Source organism: Erpetoichthys calabaricus, chromosome 6, assembly GCF_900747795.2.
Source record: "Erpetoichthys calabaricus chromosome 6, fErpCal1.3, whole genome shotgun sequence".
NCBI lineage: Eukaryota > Metazoa > Chordata > Cladistia > Polypteriformes > Polypteridae > Erpetoichthys > Erpetoichthys calabaricus.
In genome coordinates, this window is record NC_041399.2 from 40,390,185 (window position 1) to 40,418,051 (window position 27,867).

At 38.1% G+C, this 27,867-nt stretch overlaps 1 protein-coding gene across 2 annotated transcripts in view; it reads right to left on the bottom strand.

Moving 5' to 3' along the window:
- Positions 1 to 27,867, bottom strand: part of LOC114653869 (peroxidasin homolog) — a 279,611-nt gene that overhangs the window by 78,261 nt on the left and 173,483 nt on the right. For both annotated transcript variants that reach the window (XM_051929375.1, XM_051929376.1), the window contains exons 6-11: positions 27,066 to 27,137; positions 26,626 to 26,795; positions 22,414 to 22,531; positions 17,049 to 17,218; positions 13,592 to 13,864; positions 6,482 to 6,598 (exon numbers count right to left, since the gene is read on the bottom strand). In XM_051929375.1, coding sequence (XP_051785335.1) covers positions 6,482 to 6,598; positions 13,592 to 13,864; positions 17,049 to 17,218; positions 22,414 to 22,531; positions 26,626 to 26,795; positions 27,066 to 27,137 — 920 coding nt within the window. The remainder of the gene's footprint in view (positions 1 to 6,481; positions 6,599 to 13,591; positions 13,865 to 17,048; positions 17,219 to 22,413; positions 22,532 to 26,625; positions 26,796 to 27,065; positions 27,138 to 27,867) is intronic.

Here is a 27,867-nt window from a genome sequence, read left to right on the forward strand (position 1 = left end):
TCTTTACTTCATCATTTAGTGATTTGATTCTCTGGTTACAAATTTTGGCCTGTTAGTTTTTACTTTGATTAATCTAATGGTCCCTGTTCTTATTCCTTTTTCTGCTTAGAAGAACACACACTCAGTGTTTGACACACCTGATATCCTCTATACTTTACACAACTATTATTATCTTTGCTTATTTGAACATGCACATATTTCCCTGACAAACGGTACGTACCTTGTCATGCCACCTCAGTCTTGCTTGATTAAAAAAAGACAAGACTCAAACGTGTTACTGAATGAAAAGCACGCTGTTTATTACTCAAACCAACTACTCCACAAATCACCCATCACTCCCACAGTCCCTGTATGTCCTGTCCAAAAGCATCATGGGAACTGTAGTGCTTATCATCTAATTATATACAATTTATATACAGTATACAGTATTATATATATATATATATATATATATATATATATATATATAAATATATACACACACACACACACACACATCTCACCACATTTCCCCCCTTTTTGAGAAATACCCTTGTTTAGCTTAACATAACATATATATTATATATATATATATATATAAACATATATATATTTAGTTTAGGACATAACAAGTTCTCCTTTCATTTGTGGAGACAAACATTTATAACATAACAACTATTCACAATATCGTGCAGGGGGTTTGATTACCCTTCCCCTGGAAGTGACTTTAAGCTCTTTTGACGGTCTCTGTGGAGTGTTCCCAACAAAGAATTTTCCAGTGACGTAGATGTAGCAGGTGAACCAAGATCCTCCTGAGGTTGAGGGAGGCTACCTTCATCTTGTCTGCTGTCAGTTGCCACCACTGGTACTGACTGATGGTGACGTTTGTTACGGCGCAGTATCGAGCCATTACCTGTTTGCACCAAATATGAGTGTGGCTCATCCGTTGGACTTATGACAGTTCCTGGTGTTTGCCAACCATTTTCTCTATCCAATTTAAGAAGCACCTTCTCCCCTGGTTGCAAAGCAGGGAGCGTGCGTGTTGAATGTCTTTTATCAAAAAAAAAATTTATAGTCTGCTTCAGCTATCTCTTTAAAAGGAAAGATGTGTGGTTGAAGTTTTCCCTCTATCACTGGGACCCTTGTACATATTTGCCTTCCCTGCATCAACTGGGCAGGACTTGCCCCTGTAGCTGTAGTAGGGGTAGCTCTATAGTTTAAAAGGGCCAAGTAGGGGTCCGGTTGCTTCAAAATGCATTTGGCAGTCCCCACAGCTCTCTCATCTGCACCATTTGCCTGTGGAAAATGAGGGCTACATGTGGTATGTTTGATACCCCAATCTAAACAAAGCTGAGCAAATTCCATGAAACTGAATTGAGTACTATTGTCTGTAAAAAGTTCCAGCGGAATTCCCCATCTTGCAAACATGGTCTTAAGTCTGGCAATGATGTGCTGGCTTGTAGTTGATTGTAGCTGTGCTATTTCTATATCTCTTGAATAATAATCCACCACTACTAGATAATCCTTTCTGGAGAGCTCACACAGGTCTGCCCTTATCTTATACCAGGGTCCTGGTGGTAAAGTGCTAGGTATAAGTGGCTGTTTCCTTTGAGTAGGCTTATGTTCTTTGCAGAAGTTACAGCTTGACAACTTTCTGCGAATCTCTACTCTAATCCCTGGCCACCATACAGACATTTTAGCCCTTTTTCTGCACTTTGTTAACCCAAGGTATCCTTCATGTAAACGATCTAAAATTTGTTCTCTAAGAGCAACTGCAATGACAATCCTGTCCTCATACAAGAGTAAGCCCTCATCTTCAGTTAAAGATGCCCTTACTGCACGAAACCTTTGCAGCTCATAAACCACATGACGAGGCCAACCATTGCTGAGAAACTCTTTTACCTTGCATAATTCAGAGTCTTTCTCTGTAGCTTCCTTAATTACTTTTAGCTTTGGTTCCGACACTGGCCTGGACTTGATCACCGACTCAACATAGGCCTGTATCTCTGCCTCTGTATTGGGGTATTCCTTATCACACACTGGATTACGTGACAATGTGTCAGCCACCACAAGTAACTTGCCTTGAACATGCTCAGCTTTTACATTAAATCTCATCAAACGCATCAGGAGATGTTGACATCTTAGGGGTTTTTTATCAAGATCACATGTGTTGATTAATCGGACTAAGGGTTTATGATCTGTTTGCAGAATGAATTCTCTTCACCTATGGAGGTAACAGGCAAACATCTTGCATGCCCATGCCGCCACAAGACACTCCTTTTCGATTTGTGAGTATCGCTGCTCTGCTTTTGTCAATGTTCTAGAGCGAAAAGCCACAGGCTGTGCTCTGTCTCCATGTATTTGCAGCAATGCAGCTCCTAAGCCGTAGCTGCTAGCATCAGCTGACACAATTGTGGGCCTCTGCACATCATAATAGGCTAAAACTGGTGTGGAGGATAACATTTCTTTGACCCGTTCAAATGTTTGCTGTTGTGGTGCATCCCACACCCACACTGAGTCTTTCTTCATTAACTCTGTTAGGGGATGAATCTCTGTTGAAAGACCTGGCACGAACTTACCCAGATAGTTTACCATGCATAGAAGTTGCCTAAGCTGTATAATGTCTACTGTGTTTGGCATATCAGTGATTGCTTTTATTTTGTTAGGATCAGGCTTCACCCCCTATTTGCTAATAACGTGCCCAAAGAATCGCAGTTCACTCTTACTGAACTGACATTTGTCTCTGTTAAGCTTCAGTCCCGACTCCTGCATTGTTCTCAAGAGTGCATTTAGATTTTTATCATGTTCTGCTTGGTCTTTACCATATACTAAAATATCATCCATAACAACCTCTGTACCTGTGTGATCCCACAACAGCTTGCTCATTTCTCATTGAAATATCTCAGGTGTTGGGGAGATTCCAAATGGTAAACGCCTGAAACAAAACCTGCCTTTGGGAGTTATAAATGTAGTTGCACTCTTGGGGTCCAATGGGATTTGGCAAAAACCAGAGGATGTGTCAAGAGTGGAAAAGACGCTAGCTTCTGTAAGTCTCGGTGCTATATCCTCTAGTGTTGGCAAGATAAACTTCTCCATCTTAACAGCTTTGTTTAGATGCTTGAGATCTACACAAATTCTTACCTTGCCATTCTTTTTCATTACTGGAACCATGGGAGCACACCATTCAGTGGGCTCAGTTACTTCACATATTATCCCAATTGACTGCATATGTTTCAATTGCTCATCCACCTATTCCTAAAGGGAATGGCACTCTGCGTGGTGTGGCTAAGCTGTATGGCTGCGCATTAGTCTTTAGTTCTGTCTTAACTGGCTTACAGTTTAAAAGACCTATTTCCCCAAAAACACATGCACTGACTTGGTCAGCTCTAATAACTAACCCCATACTTAAAAGGTTGTTAGCATATTGTCCATCCACTACAAAAATACAGAGCTTGTACTTTGCTCCTTTTCTCTCAGTTTCTGCAAAAATATTTTCCAACTATTTTTACTGCCCCACCTGGACTCTTGGGGATTACTGATGTTTTAGCTAAAGGAGGGCGGTTTGGGAGAGACACATATGTGCTACGTGACATAAGTGTGATATCTATCTATCTATCTGCTCCAGTATCAATCTTAAAAGTTACTACTTTACCACACACTGAGAGTTTTACTTGCCAGTGGCTCTCAGAATCAGGTTCCTCCACACTCCCCAAGAAAAACATCTCATTATCGCTGTCCATGTCTTTTACCACAACTGCTCTAACTGTCTTACTTTTACAAACAACAACATTTATTTATATAGCACATTTTCATACAAATAATGTAGCTCAACGTGCTTTACATGATGAAGAATTAGAAAAAAAAAAAACAAAATAAGAATTAAAATAAGAGAACACTAATTAACAAAGAATAAAAGTAAGGTCCGATGGCCAGGGAGGACAGAAAAAACAACAAAAACTCCAGACGGCTGGAGGTAAAATAAAATCTGCAGGGGTTCCAGGCCATGAGACCACCCAGCCACCTCTAGGCATTCTACCTAACATAAATGACATCAATCAGTTCTCATTGAATTCAGGGTTCTCATGGAAGGACTTAATGATGACAGTCACGTGGACTTCTGGCCTTTAATCCATCAATGTAGGGACATCACGGTGCTTTGATTAGGTGGTGGTGGCGCAGATCGCCCCCACAGAAAACCGGAAAAATAACAGCAAAGTGTCCCATTTTATTACACTTACAACAGTTCTTATTATAAGCTGGACAGTCTCTCGGGCCATGCAGTCTGTTGCGCTTGGAACAGTGTGTTTTCTCCGTCGGCGTTTGCTCTTGCTGTGCCTTCTTGCCATACTGTCTTTCTTCCAGGATGGCGTTTTCCTCCTCCGAGCTGCACCATTAGCGCCCCAGCGTCCACGTCTGTGATCGTGGCGTTTTGCTTTGTAACAAGATCCGACTAGCGTGCAATTTGCACCACTCGACCCAAGGTTAAATCGCTTTCCATCTGCAGTTTCCGTGAGACTTCTCGGCCCATAATTCCTACCATGACTGTCTCTAATTTGTTGCTCTTTCATACCGCCAAACTCGCAATTTTCAGCAAGCTCATACTGGCTTCTGACAAACACTTCAACCGTCTCCTCTGGCTTTTGCGAACGCTGATGAAAACATGCTCTTCCATAAATCACATTTCTACGTGGAATAAAATGTTCATTGAATTTTGCAACCACGTTTTCGAAATTATTGGCATTGTCCCCACTTTGAAAGTGAACGCGCCAAATATTGCTTCAGCTTTTTTTCCCATAGCATAAATTAAGGCCTTTACTTGCACTTCACCTTCTTCTTTATTGAGTTTTGTTGCAATTCTAAAACTTGAGAAACGCTGAATCCATGCCGGCCATGCAGTTGGCCGACAGAAATCACAGGGCTCAGGTGCATTAAACTTTTTTTTTGTTTGGTCTTCAAGGAGGCTTTTATTGCTGTCTTTACTTCAAGACCACTTCTGACACCATGTCATGCCACCTCAGTCTTACTTGATTAATGAAAGTCAAGACTCAAACGGGTTACTGAATACAAACCACATTTTTTATTACTCAAACCAACTACTCCACAAATCACCCATCACTCCCACAGTCCCCCGTATGACCTGCCCAAAAGCATCAAAAGCATCATGGGAACTGTAATGCATATCATCTAATTATATACAATTTATTTATGTACAGTATATATATACCTCTCGCCACATACAAATACTTTCCTTTCCTGTCCTGTGCACTGAGTTGCTACCTCCACTAAATGTTTGCTTTTTGTTCAGTTGTTCTCCATTCTTTCTTCATTAGAAGCTGGAATTTTCTTTTGCAGCTGATGTCAAGCCAACTGTGTGCTATTATTCCTTCAAAATGTTATCTGTTCTGCAGTGGTCTGGAGCCCTGCCCGGGGTTTGTTTCCTGCCTTGCACCCTGTGTTGGCTGGGATTGGCTCCAGTAGACCCCTGTGACCCTGTAGTTAGGATATAGCGGGTTGGATAATGGATGGATGCTATCTGTTTACCCAAATGTCCTCTACAGCTGTACCTGATATACCAAAATGTAACTTCTGCTGGTGTTTGTAAGGAAGTGCCAGGTGATCCAAAAATCAATTGAATTCCACTGAACTAGTGTTTTTTTATTAATCTCCAAACATCTAATTAAATATGTTATAAGCCAAACACCTCTGAGCAGACTCCCATACACAAACTCTTGCAACTACAAATGGAAGGCAGAAATAACATTTCTAACAACCTGTACATTTGCCATGATGTTATTCTTTTATTATTCATACACTGGGAAAGGTAACTATTGTACATTAAACATTAAAATGTGACCAGAATATTGCTTAACATGTGTGTGGGTATTTTACAATGATATTTAGTGGTTAATTTTTTTAGCAGAATCAGGAATGGAGGATAAATAGTGAGTAAATAAGTATTTGTATTGTTATACTCTGCTATTGTTTCTAATTACAAAGTGCAAACTAGCGCACAGTGTCAGGTTTAGCATATTATCATTTTAATGTGATGCACAAAATATCACTGAGGCACCATTCTCCTCACAAGTTATGTCTTGAAAATCATAAATGTAATGACTAAATGAGTCATATTTGATAAAAAGCGCCAATTTTATTGCTTTCTCTTCTAAACAAAATATGACCCATATATTCTTAAGCTGTTACCAAAATTCTCTAAGGTACAATGTTAGCTTGAAAAGAATTCAAACAAAATGTGAAAAGTAAACAGGCCCCTGGATACCCTAGTAAATAGTCTGCAACTAAAGAACACAATGTTTTCTTTTTCAAATGAATGTGTGCTTTAGCAATGGAGATTAACAGCCTCATTATCTTGTTTAATTTCTCTCCATAAACAGAAACAGAAACTAGCACATAACAGACAAATTTCTTCCTCCCTACAAAGCAAATTGGTTGCTTAGAAAAAATTGACATAAAGTATGGAATTCATACTGTTCCTAAATGTTACCTGCTTTGGTCCAGGCAATTACAGGATTTGGGTTTCCTACAGCAGCACATTCAAAGTCAACCGTCTGACCTTCCACAACAAGTTGATCTGTGGGAGCCACAGTAAACCTAGGAGGGGCTGAAAGTGAAAGATCAACGTTAAAGTGATAGGTACAGATGTATGAAAATCTGAATTGCTCACAATACAAACACAGCATTATGTTCTGAAAAATATTTAGTAGAAATAAATACAAGCATGTAATGATGGTGGACTCTTGCTTAATCCTAACAGCAGGAAACTTGGATAAATGCGGAGGTTTCTATTCACAAGCAATAGATGATCTCCAGGTACAAAATCAGCTCATAAAAAGTGAAGGAGCCACAGATAAAATTTATAACTAAGACCTACAAAACCTTCTTGATTCACTGTGCTGGTTTGAGGAGCATTGTTTGACCTTATCTACTGTACCTACCATACATGAGGTCCTTCAGCTATTATGACAACACTCAGTCACACTCAGCACCCATGCTTGGTGAATCCTTCTACTGTAAATGGATTCTTTTGACTTCATTTCTGCCTTCCATGTGCTTTAATTTAGCTCAACTTAAATAAAAACTTTGGTACTTCACTCCTTTGCTAAACCGTTTCTCTTTTTCTGTGTGTCAAATTGAATATTCACTTTTTTCACCCCATTCAAAATTAAACATACTATACAATAAGTAGTTCATTTGTCATTTATACTGGAATATCAGTAATTCCAAATTTATTCAATTACATTTTAATGCAAAAACATTAATTCTACTTTAACATTTCATGTAATGTTTTGTTTGTGGTCACTTTAAAAGGGCATACTTTTAGACTGGACTAATGGATACAGGAAGCCATGGATTCTGTTTAACTCAACATTTAAATCCAGAATAAAGACCCACCTGCTATCTTCAACCTTTTAAATGGCATTGTGAAAGATCAGCCTCGACACAGATAGACACGGGACACACACAAGTCCAAAACACACACACACACACATTTATTTTCTCTTCTCCTGAACAGCACAATGAACACAGTGCACAAACCCCACCATGTTCTGTCCTTTTTCCTTTCCTTATCCTTCTACTGTCACCCTTCCCCTCAAACTCCGTCCTCTGCCTCCCGACTCCGGCTCCCCAAGTGGAGTGAGGCGGCCTCTTTTATACTGCACCCGGAAGTGCTCCAGGTACTCCTCAATCAACTTCTGGCAGCACTTCCAGGTGTGGCAGAAGTGCTGCATGGGAATCCAGCTCCTCTTCTAGCAGCACTTCCAGGTAGGGTGGAAGTGCTGCATGCCACGGCTCCGGAGCTGTCCAGGAGCCCCCCCAGTCGGTGGCCATGAACCCCAGCAGTATTCAGCTTCTAAGCTCCAAGCTTGTGGCCCTAATGCAACCCCCGGGGGGGGGGGGGTGCCTCCTTTTGTCCCGGGGGAGGTACTGCTGTTGACATGTCCTCTCCCCTGGTCCTCTCCTTAAAAGGACATCCCGACCGGGCAGGGACCCAAGCCATCTGTCACAGCATCCTTTCATTTATAAATTTGCATGATTAAAGCTGTTCAATGACTAAAATGATATTTTAGTAAAAATATGTGTTTGGAATGTTGTTAGCATACAACTGAAAAGACTCAGTCAGTCAGTCAGTCATCATCCAACCTGCTATATCCTAACACAGGGTCACGGGGGGTCTGCTGGAGCCAATCCCAGCCAACACAGGGCGCAAGGCAGGAACTAATCCCTGGGCAGGGCACACCCACACACCAAGCACACCCTAGGGACAATTTAGGATCTCCGATGCACCTAACCTGCATGTCTTTGGACTGTGGGAGGAAACCCACGCAGACACGGAGAAAACGTGCAAACTCCACGCAGGGAGGACCTGGGAAGCAAACCCAGGTCTCCTAACTGCGAGGCAGCAGCAGCGCTACCACTGCGCCACCATGCCACCCCTGAAAAGACCCGATATTTGGAATATTAGATAAGAGTAAAGTGGGTTTTTTTTCATGAAAGTTTTTGATATTGTGTCCTGTTGTCCAATGTTGGTCACAACCGACGTCTATTTTATCAGATAATTTTTTCTTTGTTCTGCAAGAAAATATGAGATTGATATTTTTTCTTGGCCATCACTACAAAGTACATGGGATAAGCAACATACCAAAAAATATAATTTTTGGTAGAATATGAGTTAAAATCTTTGTTATCTAGACCAGGGGTTGCCAGCTCCTGTCCTGGAGGTCCTCAGTGGCTGCAGGTTTTCATTCTAACCCTTTTCTTAATGAGTGATCTGTTTTTGCTGCTGTAACAAGTTAGATAACTACACTAACCAATGCACACCAGAAGTGACACATCCGTACATTGTAAGCTCTTATCCATCCATTTTGCATGGTCAACTCTATATTGAATTGATGCAAGTGGGAATAAAAACTGCAGCTCTCAGAGTTTTCTTTTATGTGAATTATTCTGCTTTTGTGTCACTTATGGGGTAAACTGCATTATGGGCCAGTTTATTTTCATTCTGAGTTTGTATTTTTTGTTCCTCAAGTGAATTGAGCAGCCTTATTACAATAAAGGTTATTCAATGAACAGCATTAACGTTTATAAATACATTGTCCTGGTGATCTCTGAATCTGTTAAGGTTACTGGAGGAAGTCAGATATACAACAATATTACTTTGTGAGCAGAGGTTGTTAATAGAATAACAAAATTAATGTTATTTGATGAAATAAAAAAATCGGTGTGATTTTACAGTTGCAAATTTTAATAGGGGGATGTTACTTCTCTGTTTAATGAAAGTGAAAGTAATGTTTTATTGGGTAGTTGAAACCATTTTGTGTCCACTGACATATCACCGCCCTCCTCAGAATTTCAGCTGTCCCTTGCAGATTCTTCCCTGGTTCTGGCCATGTAAAGTACTTTTCTAAATTGTAGAGACAGGAGGACACAAGAAGCTGTTCAGAACACTTGATGCAAAAACAGTAATTACTATGCAGGCGAATGTTACAAAATAAATAATCTACTTGCATCTACACATTGTTATAGACAAGAAAAAGCACTCTTATACAAATACATCATTTGGGACCATTACACATGAAGTAAATCATAAACCATATTTGTAATGTACATATTTACATGTACTCTAATCTGTGATTAACATGGTAATGCATAAAGAGCTTTGCCTTTCTTTATATAAAATGGTCAAGGAGAAAAAGAGAGAGCAGTGTCCACTGACAGACAGATACAGGCGCCAGTACATACAGTACTATGGAGTCTCAAAAATAAACAGAGGTGATATAAAAGAAATGGTTGTAAATAGTTTGCTTTTTGAGTTGATTGTTGACTGTTTCTTTAAAGTACAGCTTTCAAGAAATTATTACATTTTGAAAAGGAAAAAAAAAAACTGTTTCCTTCACTAATATTTCATTATGCTATTGTGAGAAAATATGCCAGGTTTTGGACTCTGTAGAGAAAATGTGTCTCTATGGCACTGATCTTCAGTCTTCAAAGTGTTTTGAAAATATATCAAGATAAACTAAATATTGCATTTTGGTTCAAAGTAATCACAATAATTTAATTTCATATTGCCCAGCCCTGCTGCCTAATCCAAATTATGTTTTTCAGCAACAGATGGAAATACAGATGTTAATAAAATAAAATGCAGCAATGTTACTCTGAATTACGGAAATAATTTTTACTTGATTTGGCAAAGAAGCAAAAAAATGCTTTTAAAAATGCTTGAAACTCTTAGAATTAGTTATCCTGTGTTGTTCTGTTTGTTTGCAAATGGTCTTGGAATAAATGTAATAATAAGGTTAATTGGGGTAGCATGTAAGACATTCCAAAAAGCCTTGGCCTTCCTAACTACCTGAATGGGATATCCTCTGTTTTGAAATGTTAGTATGGATACTACTGTGTGTGTCCATAAAGACTAAGAACAGCAGATGTGCAACCATGTTCAATGTTAGACTGCCAAAAAAATGAAAGTCTTCAGGGGAATGTTAAGCAGATGCCTGTCCACTTCTTGAAATGCTTTATGGTGTCAAAATGCAACTGAAGATAACAGAAGGTAGCAAGCACCCGGCATTTAACATTAAACATCTGTACTTGTATTAAGCTTTATTTTTAAAACAATATATCTCAGTGAGTGACATGTTAGCAGACAGTGTGTTACTTTAGGGGTGTAAATGGGCTGGAACATCCTGAAACCCTGCTTGGAAGTGAGTTTTCAAAACTGAAATGTATTCCACCAGGAGGAAGTGAAATTTTGTATTTTAACACTTCATTTCCCACTGAATTCACACCCTTAAGTTATTTTGTCACAGATGGCATTAATAACACTTGTAGCACTCAAACACCTTGCTTCCACAAAATACATGCATAGCCTCTGGGATTCTCTGTGTCGATGTTAACTCCACCGATAGCCAGAGAAGCAATTAGACTTGGGCAACACCTTTCTCTTCAGATCTTATATTCATAGGTGACTGGGCAGCACATTTCTCTATAAGCAGTAATTCCAAATGCTCTTTTTTGTTTGCTCAGAGGCTAGGTTGCGTGACAGGTTGCTTAGCTGGCAAGAGGCTGTCGGAACAGACAGGATACTGGGCTCAGACATGATGGGGAAATTGGCCCAGCAGGTTCTACACTTTAAGAATAGGAGCCAACAGAGCAAATGGAGAGGCTGCCAGTGTAGTAAACAGCCACCAAAGGTACTACTCAATGTGTTTATAGTTTTTACTTTGGTGGGAAGTGAAATGAAAGTCATGGGGAATTAATGAGATTTCCAAAAAATGTGCTCAGATAGCTGACAGTGCTCACATTTACCCATCTTCTTTATTATGGAGTGTAGCTAGCATGGAAGCCATTGAAGTGGACAGTGAATTACATTTACTTCAGGCCAGAATTTATTCAGATAGGGTGCCTGCACTGTCAGAAGCTGTTCGTTACAACAGAACCATTTCTGTAGATTGCCCTTGAACTAACTGTGGGATGAGGTTTGAAGTCCATTGCTGTCCAGAGCCTATTTACGTTTAGAGGTAGGAGATGAGATGGGCCAAAGGCTCAGATGACAGAGAGGCATTGTAGGCAGAAAGGATACAACAGAAGTAGGAGAATGTAGACATTTGTAACACTCAATTAAACATTCAAACCTGGAAGAACCACATACTGCTTCTTTATATTTACTTTCTTCACTATCTTCTTTTTCTCTTTGATCATATTTCTCATATTTGTTTTGTGCAGTAATGTCATCTGTACTTATGAAAATTTAATTTTGGTGTTCTTTGTTTCAAGCTATGGTGTAACATACAGGTGCCCTTGGTAGCAGTCAGTATATTTAATGTTCAGCAGATCCCATGGCCTTCACCCAGCTGCTGTTCACAACTGCCAAAGATCTACAATTTTAATGAGACAACTACAGGTGAACAGGTTTGCTTTAGATCTGCTTCTTTTTATCACTCCATTCAAATCAGGTAACAACACAAAATAAACTGATAAGGCCAGCATAGTTTGTTAAATGATTTGGTGAAAACATTAACAGAATATTATCAAATCAAGATCTGAAAGTCCTGAAAGAATTACTATTAACTAAAGTACTTGGGCACGGCATCTACAAGTTCTGCGTGAAAACAGATTTCCTAGGCACTAAAAGATATTTGGTAGCCTATCAAATAGATTCAGGTGAAGATAATTGACAGGAAATGATTAACTAATAGGAATAGTTTCAACCTGTTGGTCTTGATTAACATTTGAGGAGACCATCATTAGAAAGGCATTCTGAAATAAATAGCACTGGCATTTAAAGAGCTATTTAGAAATATGTAATTTAGAAAAATCTCAATATTAAACAAAAACTGTATTTGTGAAATAAACCTAAAATAATTTAAGGTACCTACATTATTTTAAAGAAGATAATTAAATTTTATTTCATAATGTAGGGCAGACTGGCATCATCCATTTTTTCCAGTTCTGGTTTAGTGAGCTACTGCCAGACACTCCTTTTGCCAGCTGAAAAGCTTCAGTTTGCCTGATAGGGCCTCTTACTGGAATGTAGATAAGATGACCAATACCAAAACTTGTAACATCAGCTCCTGAAAGTACAAGCTGGACTCTCACATTCTGTACAAAGGCCCATAAATCAAGGATCAGCAACAGTGAAGCACAGAAAATTGCACCAGTGGTCAACCAAGAGGATGGGCTTATGTGCTCCTAAGAGGCCAATGACAAGACCTCAATTCCTTCATTTAAAAACATCAACCTCATCCTAAGTAACTGCTCTCCTCTTATCAACCTACAGCTTATCCTGGCCATTTTTGGCTGCCCATAGCCAGAACTGATAGTGTGTGGCATCGCAGCTAAGATGGGTTAGGCGTTAGGGTTAGGGCATTGAGATGTACAGCAGTTTTTCCTGATATTAGATAGCAAATACTGTGTGGCAGTTTATCCTAACACTGAAATATGATGCCGTAGTATGTTCAGAATAAAAGATAAGGACGAACATGGCTATGAGGAACAAGCACTTTCCTTGGTTGTGTATTCTTTCACTGCCTGAATTTATCTGAACTCTTGTTCCAAAAAATATGGTTGATTCTTATAAATAATTTACTTAGTAGCAACTAAAAGAACTACAAGCTGTAAATGCCAGTTCTAACGTAGCAAACAATGAAAATCGGTCAAAGTAGACACTAAGACAATAAGAGCATTGAACAATAAATACAGAGATGTGATAAATTAACAGGCACTTACTTGATAACAATCACCACTATATATAATACAACTCTTTAAGTCTAATTTATCTTGAGTTTAAATTTATATAAATGTAATGCTTTTTTGGGCACCAAGAGTACAGAAGTTCATTTGCAAAGAATGCAAGTTTTCCCAGGCTCTGGCATTGGTGGGGTTACAGTATGTACGCTTCCTGTTAAATTATTCAATTAGAAACTACTCAAGACTTCACGGCCCAGCAATATCTCTGTGAGTAAGACAGACATTTTAAGGTGAAAGCCTATGAACCGTTGATTTTCACATGGCTGATTAAAACATTTGTTTAGACCAAGATACTTCACTAAAATCCAAATGGCACTTTGAACAAATTGCAGGCTGTTCTCTGTAATACCTTGAATGAGGAGGTGTGCTGTTGCTTGAATGGAGTCCTGATCATTACTGGCATGGCAAGTAAACTGCCCCTGGTCATCCAAAGTAACATTCTGAATGAAGAGCCCACCTGAAGCAGTGATAATATACTGTGAGGTATTGGAAAGAAAATTCTCATTTTCCTTTGTCCAAGTGATTTTTGGCTGAGGGTGTCCAGTAGCACTACATTCCAGAGTAATGCTGGAACCAAGCAGAACTTCAGTGTTTTGTGGTTGGATCACAAAGCTGGGCTTAGCTGAAAAACAACATAAAGTATGTAACATATGCAGTATAAATATATCAATATATAAATTCATTCAAACTCTAGTACTGTAGTTATTTTTAATCATACATGATGGACGCATAACAACTTCATTATATAATTACAAGTATATACTAAAGATACAGGCAAAATAAGATCAATCAACTCCATCACTTCTCAGATTAAAGTCTTCATTAGGATCAGAACAATTCTTATAGAAAACGATGCATACTTTTAAAAACTGACAATGACATTGTAGCATAGTGGTTAGTGTTGCTGGCTCTTTACTGGAGCAGACATGTTTTACAGACAGATGCCCTCCCTGAAGCAAGCCTCCTTTAGGTGTCTTTTACAATACACAAGAGGACGGTTACCTCATTCTAACCTTCAGATCATAGGGGTAAACACGCAAGTGAAAGTAGACTTTAATATATCGTCATAAAAGACATGGATTGACTGGCACCCCAGCCAAGGTGGATGGCTCGTTACCCAGCCGGAAAACATCAAAAATGAAGTATATGGATGGACGGGCATTGTGACCTGGATGGTTAGTGATACCTTTCCATGTCAGGAGGCCATTATGAGGGAAGGACAGATGACAACACCAGGTGGTAGTATCCCTCTGGTATGGCTCCTGTTTGGACACCCACATGGCTGCACAAGAGTTGTAGTTTGGCTGGACAGCCCTGTCGGGGTTCCCCAGTGCCGCTGGGGGAAGCTGCTGGGAGAAGGCTCCCCTGTTACGGAGAGGTTCCACAGGACCTGGGAGTCCTTTTAGGTGGCAATCCCACTGCACTGGCAGCACTCCAGGTTTTGGGTTGAAAAGCAGTCGCTCTGCCTCATCTGGGGGCCAGAGTCGGGAGGAGGAGAACAAGGATTTCTTGGAGGAGAGTTAAGGTGGTAAAGAAAGGGAATTGTGGCCGACTTACCAGGTGGTAACAACCTGTAAAAGGTATTTTGTTAATCTGTCTGAGGTGCAGGTGTGCCCCCTACAGGTGAAAATGTAACATACATTTCTAAATGAAATCATTTCATTTTGAGTTAGGTCTATAAATATTTGGACAGTGACACAATTTTCATAATTTTGGCTCTGCATGCCACCACAATAGATCTGAAATAAAGCAATCGTTAAGCTATTGAAGTGTACACTTTCAGTTTTAATTTAAGGGGTTTATCAAAAATATCATATGATCCTTTAGGAATGAAAGACACTCTTATAAACGATCCCCCTATTTTCAGGGGCTCAAAAGTGTTTGGACATTTGACTGACAAGTTCTTCCATAGCAGGTGGGAGCAGTTCCCTCATTATATCATAAGTATCTATCTATCTATCTATCTATCTATCTATCTATCTATCTATCTATCTATCTATCTATCTATCTATCTATCTAAACTATTAAGCAGGTAAAAGGTCTGGAGTTGATTCCAAGTGTGGAATTTGCATTTGGTAGCTGTCAATGTGAACTCTCAATATGAGGTCCAAAGAGCTGTCCATGCAAGGAAAAACAGGCCATCATTAGGCTGAGAAAAGAAAACAAACCCTTTAGAAAGGTAACAGAAGCATGAGAAGTGGTCAGGTCAACCAAGTAGTACATTATTAAAAAGACAGAATAAATTGGTGAACACAGCAACTCCAGAAGGCCAGGACAACCATAGAAGACAACTGTTCTGGATTTCTGTCCTTGATGATCTAAAACCCCCTTCAGAACAATAAGCCAAACCAAGAACACTCTCTGGGAGGTAGACCTATCATTGACAAAGTCTACAATCAAGAGAAGATTTCGTGAAAGTAAAGACAGAGGGTTTACAACAAAGTGCAAACCACTGGTAAACCTCAGGCATAGGAAGGGCAGAAACATTTTTAAAAGCCAGACCAGTTCTGGAACAATTTTATTTGGACAAAGGAAACTAAGATCAATATATACCTGAATGTTGGAAAGGGAAGAGTATGGAGAAGAGAAGAAACGGCTCATGATTTGATGAATACCAAACCATCTGTAAAAAATGATGGAGGCAGTTTTATGAAATGATCATGCATGGCTGCGAATGGAAGTCAGTCACTGGTGTTTATTGATGATATGACTGCTGGCAGAAGTAGCTGGATGAATTTGGAAGTTTATATGAGAGAGGACATGCAGGTGATGGGTGTAACAGAACAAGATGCAGAGGACAGAAAAATATGGAAGAAGATGATCCGCTGTGGCAACCCCTAACGGGAGCAGCCAAAAGAAGAAGATAGAATGAAGAGAACAAGAGAGAGAAGAGATTGGATGATGTGGAGATAGTGAATCAGAATCTGCAACGGATTAGCAAGGAGGAAGTAAGGACAGGTATGAAGAGGATGAAAAATGGGAAGGCCGTTGGTCCAGATGACGTACCTATGGAAGCATGGAGGTGTTTGAGAAAGATAGCAGTGGAGTTTTTAACCAGATTGTTTAATGGAATCTTGGAAAGTGAAAGGATGCCTGAGGTGTGGAGAAGAAGTGTACTGGTGCCGATATTTTAGAATAAGGGGGATGTGCAGGACTGCAGTAACAACAGGGGATAAAATTAATGAGCCACAGCATGAAGTTATGGGAAAGAGTAGTGGAAGCTAGGTTAAGAAGTGAGGTGATGATTAGTGAGCAGCAGTATAGTTTCATGCCAAGAAAGAGCACCACAGATGCAATGTTTGCTCTGAGGATGTTGATGGAGAAGTTTAGAGAAGCCCAGAAGGAGTTGCATTGCGTCTTTGTGGACCTGGAGAAAGCATATGGCAGGGTGCCTCGAGAGGAGCTGTGGTATTGAATGAGGAAGTCGGGAGTGGCAGAGAAGTACGTAAGAGTTGTACAGGATATGTACGAGGGATGTGTGACAGTGGTGAGGTCTGCGGTAGGGGTGACGGATGCATTCAAGTTGGAGGTGGGATTACATCAGGGATCGGCTCTGAGCCCTTTCTTATTTGCAATGGTGATGGACAGGTTGACAGACGAAATTAGACAGGAGTCCCCATGTTTGCTGACGACATTGTGAAAGTCTACACTTCAATCACATAATGATTGCTTTATTTCAAATCAATTATGGTGGCATATAGAGTCAAAATTATGTCCAAATACTTACAGACCTTACTGTGTCTTTAAAATGTCTAATATTATTAATTCAGAGACAATTAAAAAAACTGTACTTTTCTATTACTTACTTGGTGTTCCAGAATATCTCAGTAAGACCTCCTGTGTTTTGGTCTCACCTGCCACATTTCTGGCCATACACTGGTAAGTGCCCCCATCAGACTCCCTGATATTTTGGATCATTAGTGTCCCATCTTCCAGTAAGTTGAATCGGATGTCATCTCTCATGTCAATTTCATTGCTATGAATTAAAAAAAAAATCCCACAAATGAATCTTGCAGATTTCAATTCCTGCCTACTCACTGCCGTCTTTGGTATCTTGTCTTTACACAATGCTTCCATGATATATTGGTTTTCCTCTAAGAACTTTAGGACCTTCCTCATGTCACAACAGCACACTTTGATATTGTTTGGAAGATGTTGTTTCCTCTCCTCTCACGGAGAGGAATGTGCATGTGATCTCTCCAGTGCCCACAGTTTTGTCACTGCCCACTTCCCAGGGCACCGATAGCCATGTCAAAGTATGGACCAGGACAAGGGAGTAAACAAGTATGAGAATTGAGAATTGTCAAAAGTAGTAACAGTGTTTAATCAAACATTGAGAATGTGAAGTTCATTCAAAATGTGCAAAACAAGTACAATAAATAAATAATTAATCTATACAATTGTGCCATAAAACCAATATAGTGTTCTAGAGTGTTTAAAATCCAAATTGGAAAGATTAAACCAAAAATGTATGGGCACCCCATAGATGCAGCCAGCAACATCCCTCTAATCTGCTACCTCAGTCAGGTTCTGCGTAGCCAAAGCTGCAATCTCTGTCAGTCACCGCAGTTCCTAGGACACCATGCCCTCTCCCACATTGGGTCCACATCCACCCATCGTTTACCTTTCCCAACTAGCATTCAGTTTCTTTTAATTTCATCCTTTCCTGTTGTCCTTCTCTCTGTCTCTTCCTTACACTGACTGCCACTCCCTATTTTTTTCCTTAAAAATCACCTTCAGCTGGTGCCTTTTGGTTGTTGTGCTGTTATCTATAATCATTAATCAGCACTAGCACATGCCAACATGTGTTTGCCCTGCACCAACACATGCTACAGGCAGGGTGTGCCACTACTAAAATGGAATCAGAAATTAAAACAATTCACACCCTCAACCAATTTCATGACATACCCCACCCCTCAAACAACAGGTTCACAGGGCTTGGATGACTTTATCAGCCAAACGCGTGGCAAATATGGTAGACTAGGGGCGAGACAGCCACAGCACATTGCAATGCTTAAAATAAATAAATAAATAAAATTCTCTCACCACCCCATAAAAACTGTAAAACCAAAAAACAGGATACGTGAACAACACAATGACTTAAAACAAAATAAAGCAAGTAAAATCATATTTCAGTCCATTGTCCTTGGTTGTTTTTTTCACATGCTGCGATGTTGTTAAATTTGCCCACCGTCATTCATGAGCTTGGACGTACTCTGTGATGAACTGGACTGGTCTCCACCCAGAACCTGCTTTTACTTTTGGTATTGGTATTCAATGCTCTCGTCACTGGCATTTGAGGACTGTGCACTAAAAAGAGGGCTCAGAAAATGAACAGTTGGATGGAATTACAGCTTGCTATCTACAGTCATTTTCTAACTTTAGGAGTTGAAATACTTTAAATATATAATATATAAAGCCATTCATTTTTACTTATGTAGAGTTTATTAAACAGATATCAAACACAAATATAGTCATAACAAGATATCCTGGGGGACAAACTTTACTTTTTGAGAACTGCAGAAATGTACTTCTTGTTTTTGTCCTTTAAACAAACTAGGGGTCTCTGCCCCCTGCTCTCTTCACTCACCAACCCCCAGGGACGGGCACTGGGCTCCCTATTCAAAGGGCATCAGGGCACCCCTCCATTAGAGAAAGTGACTGCTTTTAAAGAGTTGGTATAGAGAAGAGTATGTGGGGTATGTGAGGAAGACGGTTTGGTCATTAGATATTATAGAAAGAAAATCAGTTACTTGAGTATTTCACTGCAACTGTCTATTTTAAATACCAATGAATAATAAAACAGTAAAAAGTAAAAAAGTAAAGCATAATAAAAAGTTAAATTACATTAACACTTTGTGAAAAACAATATTATGAATTACTTTATCCTCTAACTTACATTATATAAACGTTGCTTTTTTGCATTTCTGCTTGCATATTGTTTGGGATATTTTTCTCTTTCTCGTTTATTGGATGATTCTCTTTGTTCTTGATTTTCATTATATGCAGCTGTTTTTTGTTCATTATCTTTTTTTCGATGTTCATTATCAGCTCTTGCTGCTGCTTTTCTATCATGATCTAAAATTCAACGTTCTCGAATAGTTAATTTGCTTTTCTGTCTTGCCATTGTAACCGACTGTGTTGAAGGGCAAGTTAGCATTGACAGCGTCAAAGGGTGGTATGGAGAGAGGATGTGCGCAGTACTGATTGGATAAGCAGTGTGGAGGGGAGTGGTCAAGGCTGAATAATGCGGACATGACAGAAAATGTTTTGAATAGAAAGATATGCTCTTAATTAAAAAGAAATTTTATTCATTAAAAGAAATGTGAAATACAATAAGGGAAATATTTTGCAACTTTTGAAAGTAGGGACAGGCCAGACCAAAGATTATTTTCTCAGTTCCATCTAAAAATTAAAGTGTAACCATAACTACTGTTACCTTTTGGCCATAAGTAAAAGTTGGTTGATCCATTTACAGAACTTTCAGCTCATAAACTAAAAATCCCATCCACAATTGTATTTTAAAACTGTTAAAAACACTGTGCTAATTATCATCTAGTATATTTACTTTATAACATTAACAAATGATGCTTTAGTAAATAAATTATCATTTTTAAATTTAAGGTAAAAATGTACAGTAATAATAAACCAACAGGAAACTGAATGCATCAAGATTTGTATGTTTATCTTGGCGTTCAAGGCAAGTGTTTTCAGTTTAACAAAAACCAGAATCCTTCACAGTTTAAAACTGACAAAATAATAAATGTTACTAAATTTCAGCAGTTTGATCATCTGCCAAAAACAACCATCAGATATGTCCAGTGAAGCCTCCAGTACTAGCTTTTCATCAGTAGAATGTGTTGAACAACAAAATTCAGCTGTTCACAAGGATGAACATGGATCAGAAAGTCAAAGACGCAGTATTAGTCATACATGAAGACCAAAATGAAATTTCAGAGACAAATAAGAAGAAGGCTGCACTAGTCATTTCCAATGCAAGACAATAATGAAAGTTGTAATTCACACTAGATGTCAACACAAACTATTATACAGTTGCCCCATGTTGCTTCTTCAATCTCAACAGGTAGTCAAACAGCAAATATAACAGATCCACTTTTAAACCTGAGGCTGTATTTGGGAAAAAAAATCTTGAAAGAAGTCCACTCTGTATGGTCTTCTCTGTGCTCCTGTCATTAATAATTATCACAAATTCACTAGTAATCAGATTGGGCTTCACTCACTCAAAATATGAACCCAAAGAAAACACTTTACAGAAAAGACACTGCTTTCTCCTGCTCAATCAAAGAATAATTTTACATTCTAGTCCTTTCTTAACTCTGCAATATTTAAGTCTTGAAAGATATTAAGCATCTCAATCTTCAGAGATCTTAACAGTATATTCATAATATGTTTTCACCTTTTGATCAGCTCTGTTGTTGTAGTTATGGAATTCCCTCAACAAACTTACTTTTCTATTTACAAGTTAGGAACTTTGTAAAACAAAGAATTTGCCTAACGTCTCTAATCCACCGAATGATTTAACCGGTTAGGAGAAGAATATTAGCAGCATTTCCAGATTTTATCAAATACTAGCCATGGTACCTGTCTTAGACAGGTAAAAGAAAATGAAAAAAAATATTTGCTATCTCTTGGCCTATGTGTGCTTTCAGTGCCTTTCCTCCATATTTGTGTATGTGTGAATGCCTCTTCACAAGTGCTCTCCTTCCTGTACAGCCTGCATCTCATACTCTTTATTATTTGCGAGGCACCTTTCTCTCCTCCTGTCCTGTTTTATACTAGCCATCTTTGAAGGTGACTCTCTCTGTGTGGCTCATATGTTATTCCACACTTACTCGTATGTCTCTTCCTCTTTCCTCGTACCTCCAAAGCCAAACTGACCCATCAGATTGCTCAGAGAGACTGGATACACAGACTTTAGTATTTTACAACACAGTAGATTGTCACAGTGCTCACCACTTGATCACCTTCAGCAATACTGGGAAAAAGATCTCTCGATCAATATCTCAGACAAGGAGTGGCAGTCTATAATTCACAATATTAATTCTTTTATAATTTGTGCGAAAATGCAGTAATTGAGATGAAAATTGTATACCAGACACTAATCACCAAAATAAAACTATCTAAAGTATATCAGGGATTACAGTCTAATTGCGAACAATGCCAGGTAGCTCCAGCATCATTTGGGCATATGTTTTGTGTCATATTTCAGCCAGGGTATTCAAATGCTTGATTTGTATCATTGTTGTAGATAATCCATTCATTTGAATGTGTTACTATTTCTTTCATATATGATATGTAGTATTCTTTATATTGTATTTATCAGTATCTACAGTAAGCCTGTATTATGCTCTACGTGTTTTGTAGAGGGAACTGCCCTCTGAAGTTGATGCGTTCTTGTGCCTTGTCCTTTGCCCTCGGTTTTTGACTTCTTTGCTCTGGTTTTTATTCTAGTCTATTATATTTGGATTCTGTATTGGGTCGGGACTTTGTTCAACAGAGATTGCCTTTGCTGCAGGCAGTTCCTTTTGCGATCTATGGAGTTTGCTTTTGTTAAAGAGCACTGTGTTTAGAATACATGTTTTATTTTATAAAGATCATGCATTTGTGAATTTCCCCTTGGGGATTAAGAAACAAAGAAAGAAAGACAGAAAGAAAGAAAGAAAGAAAGAAAGAAAGAAAGAAAGAAAGAAAGAAAGAAAGAAAGAGTGAGTATCTATCTATCTATCTATCTATCTATCTATCTATCTATCTATCTATCTATCTATCTATCTATCTATCTATCTATCTATCTATCATTTGCCCTTATTTGTAGCCAGGGTTTGATAGTGATATCTACCTCTAGTGAGCATTTCTGCTTTTGGGTAAGTGCTTTGAGACTCGGTCTGAGATTCTAAACTTCATTCTATATTCAATGTTCTATATTCAATGTCTGATAAATGAGTGTAAAATGAGAGTGTAGACCTACATAAAGTACTTATGTATTATGGTGTGATTTGGCTTTTATTTTTGCAGTCACTACCAGGAATTTTCCTTAAATGTAGTCTTTTTGAAATTCCTATCATTCACTAAGCAAGTAACACAAGTACACATTTGTGATGATGTTGTTACCATCCTATTTGCAATCCATCATTAGCACTGTGGAGTACTTACTTATTATGAAGCCAGGTTATTTCTGGTTTAGGATTGCCCTCAGCTTTGCATGTGAAGTACACTGTATTTCCAAATGTAACATCTGCATCCTGAGGCTCTGAAGTGATACGAGGTTTTTCTGCGAGGATAAAGCCAACATTGATGATTTTGCAAAGAAATGACAAAACTACTACTAGAGTACACAATACCTTTATTTAAATTTATCTGTAATACGTGTCCACTCATAGCCAGACAGGGAAACAGTTGTTCAAAAAAATATTTAAATTAAGGAATATGCAAACTAGTGGTTTTCTCGTCTGCAAAATAAAGAAATTACGCACTGTATATTCCCTGTAATTAACCTTAAAAGGGAAGACTATGCCATAGTCTCTTAGTGACTTATTTAAAAGAGTAAATAATTACAAATTAAAAGATACATAAAGTATTCTTATATAAACAGGCTCCTTGTGTCTGCCTAGAATTCCAGTTGGGTTATGACTTGGAAATCTGCAATGATTATGTTGTGACAGACCAAAACAGGATGGACTTGTGCAGTAAACTGAAAAATCTGTATATTAATAAATAATTAACTGTAGGTTAATTGTAATGATATACTCATCTGGGAAAGGGAAAACCATAAAACCCTCCAAAAAGACACACTTCAAAGAAATATTAAAATTGTAACTTCATTAAACATTAAACTTTTAATTATCTAACCTAAAAACCCAGCGTTGATGACAGGGATAAAAGTCAAAAACCAGGGTACACCCACTCAATTATATCTAAATCCTAATTTCTCAAAAACAGGACCAGCAAGCCAAACAAGTAACAATAAACTAAACCATTAATTGAATCTAAGCTCTTTGAATATGGTATAGGTGCAGAAGAAATAAAAAGTATTATAATAAACTTGAAAAGCCAGATGAAGCAATGCAAATCTGAAAAGTGCCAAGAGTGAAGAGAGATCAAGGATGACAAACAGATGCTACTTCTTAAATTTTTGTCAGGTGACTGCGCTACTAATTGCCACAGCACGAGAAAGAAATGTATTAATTACAGCCTTCACCCAATAACAATACAGAAAACTGAAAAATAAGCAAAACCAAAAAGAGGTGAGATTAGGGGCAGGGGCAAAAACAAAAACTGTATTAGAAATTTAATGGCCAAATTGTCAAGTTGCACTTTAGAACATTAGAAAAACTATGATGGGAACAGGCCATTGGGCCCAAAAAGCTCACCCATACTATTAACCCAGATTGTGCAAAGTAACGTCAGGTAAAGATCTGAAGGTCCCTAAAGTCCTGTTTTCCATCACACTACTTGGTAATTTATTCCATGTGTCTATGGTTCACTGCATGAGGAAAAACTGGGAAATCTGCCCTTAACAAGTTTCCAAGCATGTCTCCATGGTCTTGTTGAAGAATTTACTTCAAAGTAATGGCTGGGATCTAACTTATATAATTTAAATCTATATAATTTTAAACACTTCAATCATGTACCCGATTTTACTTGTTAAAACTGAAAAGATTCAACTGTCCTCATATCTCAAACAACTTAGTCCCAGAGGAGTATTGAGCCAAGTCACTCTTCTCTGAACTTTTTCTAGTGTTATTGTGTCTTTTTTGTAGTATGGAGACCAAAACTGAACACAATACTCCAAATAAGGCCTTGCTAGTGAGTTATATAATTTAAGCATAACCTCCCTTGACTTATAATGCAGACATTGTGATATATAATCTAAAATCGTATTAGCTTTCTTGACCGCTTTTGTATATTTTCTGGACATACTGATGAGTCCATTACGACTCCTAGATCCTTCTCATAAAGTGTACTTTCATGTTTCAGACCTCCCATTGTGTTTTCATACCTAACATTTTTACTTTCTTCATGTAATACTTTACATTTACTCACATAAATTTCACCTGCCACAAATCCAACCAAGCTTGTGTGTTGTCCAAGTCCCTCTGTAACAATTTAGCTGAATCTACATTATCTGCCTTTCCACCTGGTTTGGTATCACCTGCAAACTTAACCAGCTTATTGATTATATTCTTGTCCAGGTAGTCCATTTACATTAAAGAGAGCAGTTTCCTCGGCAATAATCCTGGAGTGACACCACTTTTAACACTACCTAATTACAAAAAAGTTCACTTCATGCTTCCTGTGTTTAAGCCAGTTTTGTACCCACCTACACACCACACCCTAAATTCACAGTTTTTTAAATCTGATCACCAGCCTTTAATGTGGTAACTTATCAAAAGCCTTCTGAAAATCTAGATATCATATGTTTTTGTTGCTTCATCAGAGAATCCAGCATCTTAGTGAGACACAACTTTCCTTGTCTGAACTCATGTTGGTTGTTTCTTAATACTCCTGTTCTAGATATGTGCTGCTCGATCTTTTCCTTAATAATTGCTTCCATTAATTTACCTGTAATACACGTTAAACTTAATTTTCTAACAAATAAGTGAAAATCAAGATTGTGACAACCAAGCTAACTTAAGTACATACATTCTCAGACGGACTTAATCCAAGTCAAGGTCATGGGGGTCCAAAGCCTCTCCTCTTAGAATGGGGCACAAGGAGAGAAACAGCCTTGTAGAGAGTGCCTGTCCATTGAAGTGCCCATTCATGCACACAATCACACTCAGAGCCAATTTGGGACTGCCAAATAATTCAGCTAAAAATCATTATTAATACATAAATAATTTTCCACAATTAATTTGGAGTTTATTCCACGGCCATGTCATACTATAATTTTATATTGATTTTATTTTTGGGACCATTAAAGGAACTTATTTGTGATGAAATGATAAGGAAGCATAAGCATATTTTCCCCCAAGGACAAAACATCTGCTGTACAAATATAGTGTAAAACTATTATATATTAAATTAAATTCTTCCATATCTCTTTTCAATTTGAGACTAAATGCAATTGTACTAAGCTCACTGGATTTTTTTTAAAATACAATGATTATATTTTACAGCTTAACCCCATATCATTCACTTCCTTAAGGGTAATCCACGGGAAAAACAGATGGAACATCCAACATGGATATCAGTAGAATCAAATGACCTACGGCAATGATTTTACAGCAATGAGAATTGTCATCACGTAGATTTGCATTATAAAGCCAAACTCGTTTCCTTTTACTTAAAAGTGCATGATACAGGATGGAATAGCAATAATAATAATATTCATAATACACAAGCAACAGCTACAAGGCATACTGGCTTCAGTTATACTTAGATAATCAACACAAATTGGGTATGTAAACCCGGTACTTAAAGAATTTTTAAAAATAAGATGTGACGAACTGCATGTTGCTCGGACATGCAAGTACAGTAAATATCTCACTACTACAACTGCTAAATGTGCATTTCCTCAAGAGAATGCAGCATCAGTCTATACATTCACATAATCCACTCAATTAAATTTTAGAACAACAGGAGGCCGGAGCCTACATCAGTGGCAATTCGCAGAATCCAACACATTCAATGACCACCCATCCAACCAATATCTCATTTATACCAACCAGTTTAGCATCTCCAATCTGTATGTCTTCTTGAATTGGTGGGCTTGGTGTGGAAGTACCAGAGAAAAGACAAACACAGTCACAGATAATTTGCAAACCATGCATGGAAGTGTTAACAACTGCACCTCTGTGCTAAAGTGTCTATATTTAGAGCAAAAATGATTACATTTTTTTCAGCTGTGTTGTGTCTCTGGGTAATATTTTTTGCAGCAAATTCAGGAAAGCTGTCCTAATCTTTCTTTAAATCAGCGGTTCTCAATCTGCGAGGCACGCCTCACAAAAAAGGGGGAACGAATGTTGTCATATGTGGTGTAATTTCACTATTCGTAGGGAAATTTTAAACTTGTAGCAGTGTATCAGCAGCAAAAAATATAGGAATAAATTTTATTAGGGTTTCAAAAAAACGTTAGGGGGGCGCGATTAAAACTGTTATGAAAACTCGCTTCGCAAATACTTAAATGTTGAGAAACACTGCTTTAAATCATTTGGTCTATTTATTGATTTTTCTTCACAAAATGTTACACACTACATGAAGCCATTCATCCTTACTTAGCCTAACTTCTTTGTATCTGAAGCAACTGATTCCACAGAAAAAAAACAAACTTCACAATACAAAAAAAGTATATATATTTTTTACTCATACAGAAATCTTATGTTCAATTATCCGCAAGATTCTGAAATATTTTCATTTACTCACTGCAATTGAACTCTTCCTTTGTTACAGTGGCAACCGACCTGCCCTGTAGTCTCTTGGGATGTTCACAGGTAGCAGCTGCCTGTGTGTTGCCATTCTTAGCATATTCTGTCATAAGTTCAGCCAGCCAAATTAATTCACAGTCACAGATCAGTCCATTAGAGTCCAGGCGTCTGCACTCAAGAGAGAAGAGATGATGGAGACAGCACGTAATTGCTTTAAATGAGTACAGATTTACAGTATGATAGGGTCATTTTTCCCCGAGTATAATATGAATCACTTGGGTAAAACTATATATATCAAACAACATATGAAACCATGCTTTTGTGCCAGCCAAAATACAAAGCCATTAATAAGTGCTATTCCCCAAGAAACCATAGCTACTGATGAGTAATGCCATTGCTCTGTCGGGCTACACACCAATACATTTTCAGGAAACTTACAGCCTTTTTATGGAATCCAGGTGATCAAAGCTGCCAGATGGAATCCTAGAGAGTTTATTATTATGAAGAAATCTAAGAAATAAATATGAAATATCAAATTATTTAGATGGTGTTTAATTGAACTTTTTAAGACTGACACAACGGAGAAGGGAAATTTTAAGAACATACATAGGGATATTAGACAAAGGAATCAGGTGCATGCAGACAATGCAGAATACAACTGTTGCTTTGTATGTTTAATCCAAACACCATAGTGAACAAGGAAGTTTCAGTTTAATGAGCCTCAAGTTAGCTTATGTGTATCACTTTAATTTTGGTGATTAATTTTGAGTAGAATTGAATATAATTTATAGATTGTTTTAACAACGATGCACTCATCTCTACTGTAAGCAGAGAGGCTAATGCCTTGATATGAAGTAATTATGCAATATTAAACATATACATTTGAAGCCTCCATAAAAGGTAATAAAAACAATTATCATGAGAACAGACCATTCACTCCTTAATACCTTGTCAATCCTTGTTTGTCTAATGTTTGCAAACTATCATCGATTCAAGAGTTGAAGGTCCCAAAAATACTACTGTCTCCCACTCCACCTGATGACATGTTCCCCACATCCGTCTGAAAGAAGACTCCATCCTTGCTCTTGTATTCTTGTTGAAATACTTCTAAAAATTCAAACTTATATCCACTGTACTAATTCTCCATTATAATTTTGAAAACTTTGAACATGTCAAACGTTAATCTTCATTTGCTTTAAAATGACAACATTAATCTCATTCCGCCTTTCCTAATTGTTCA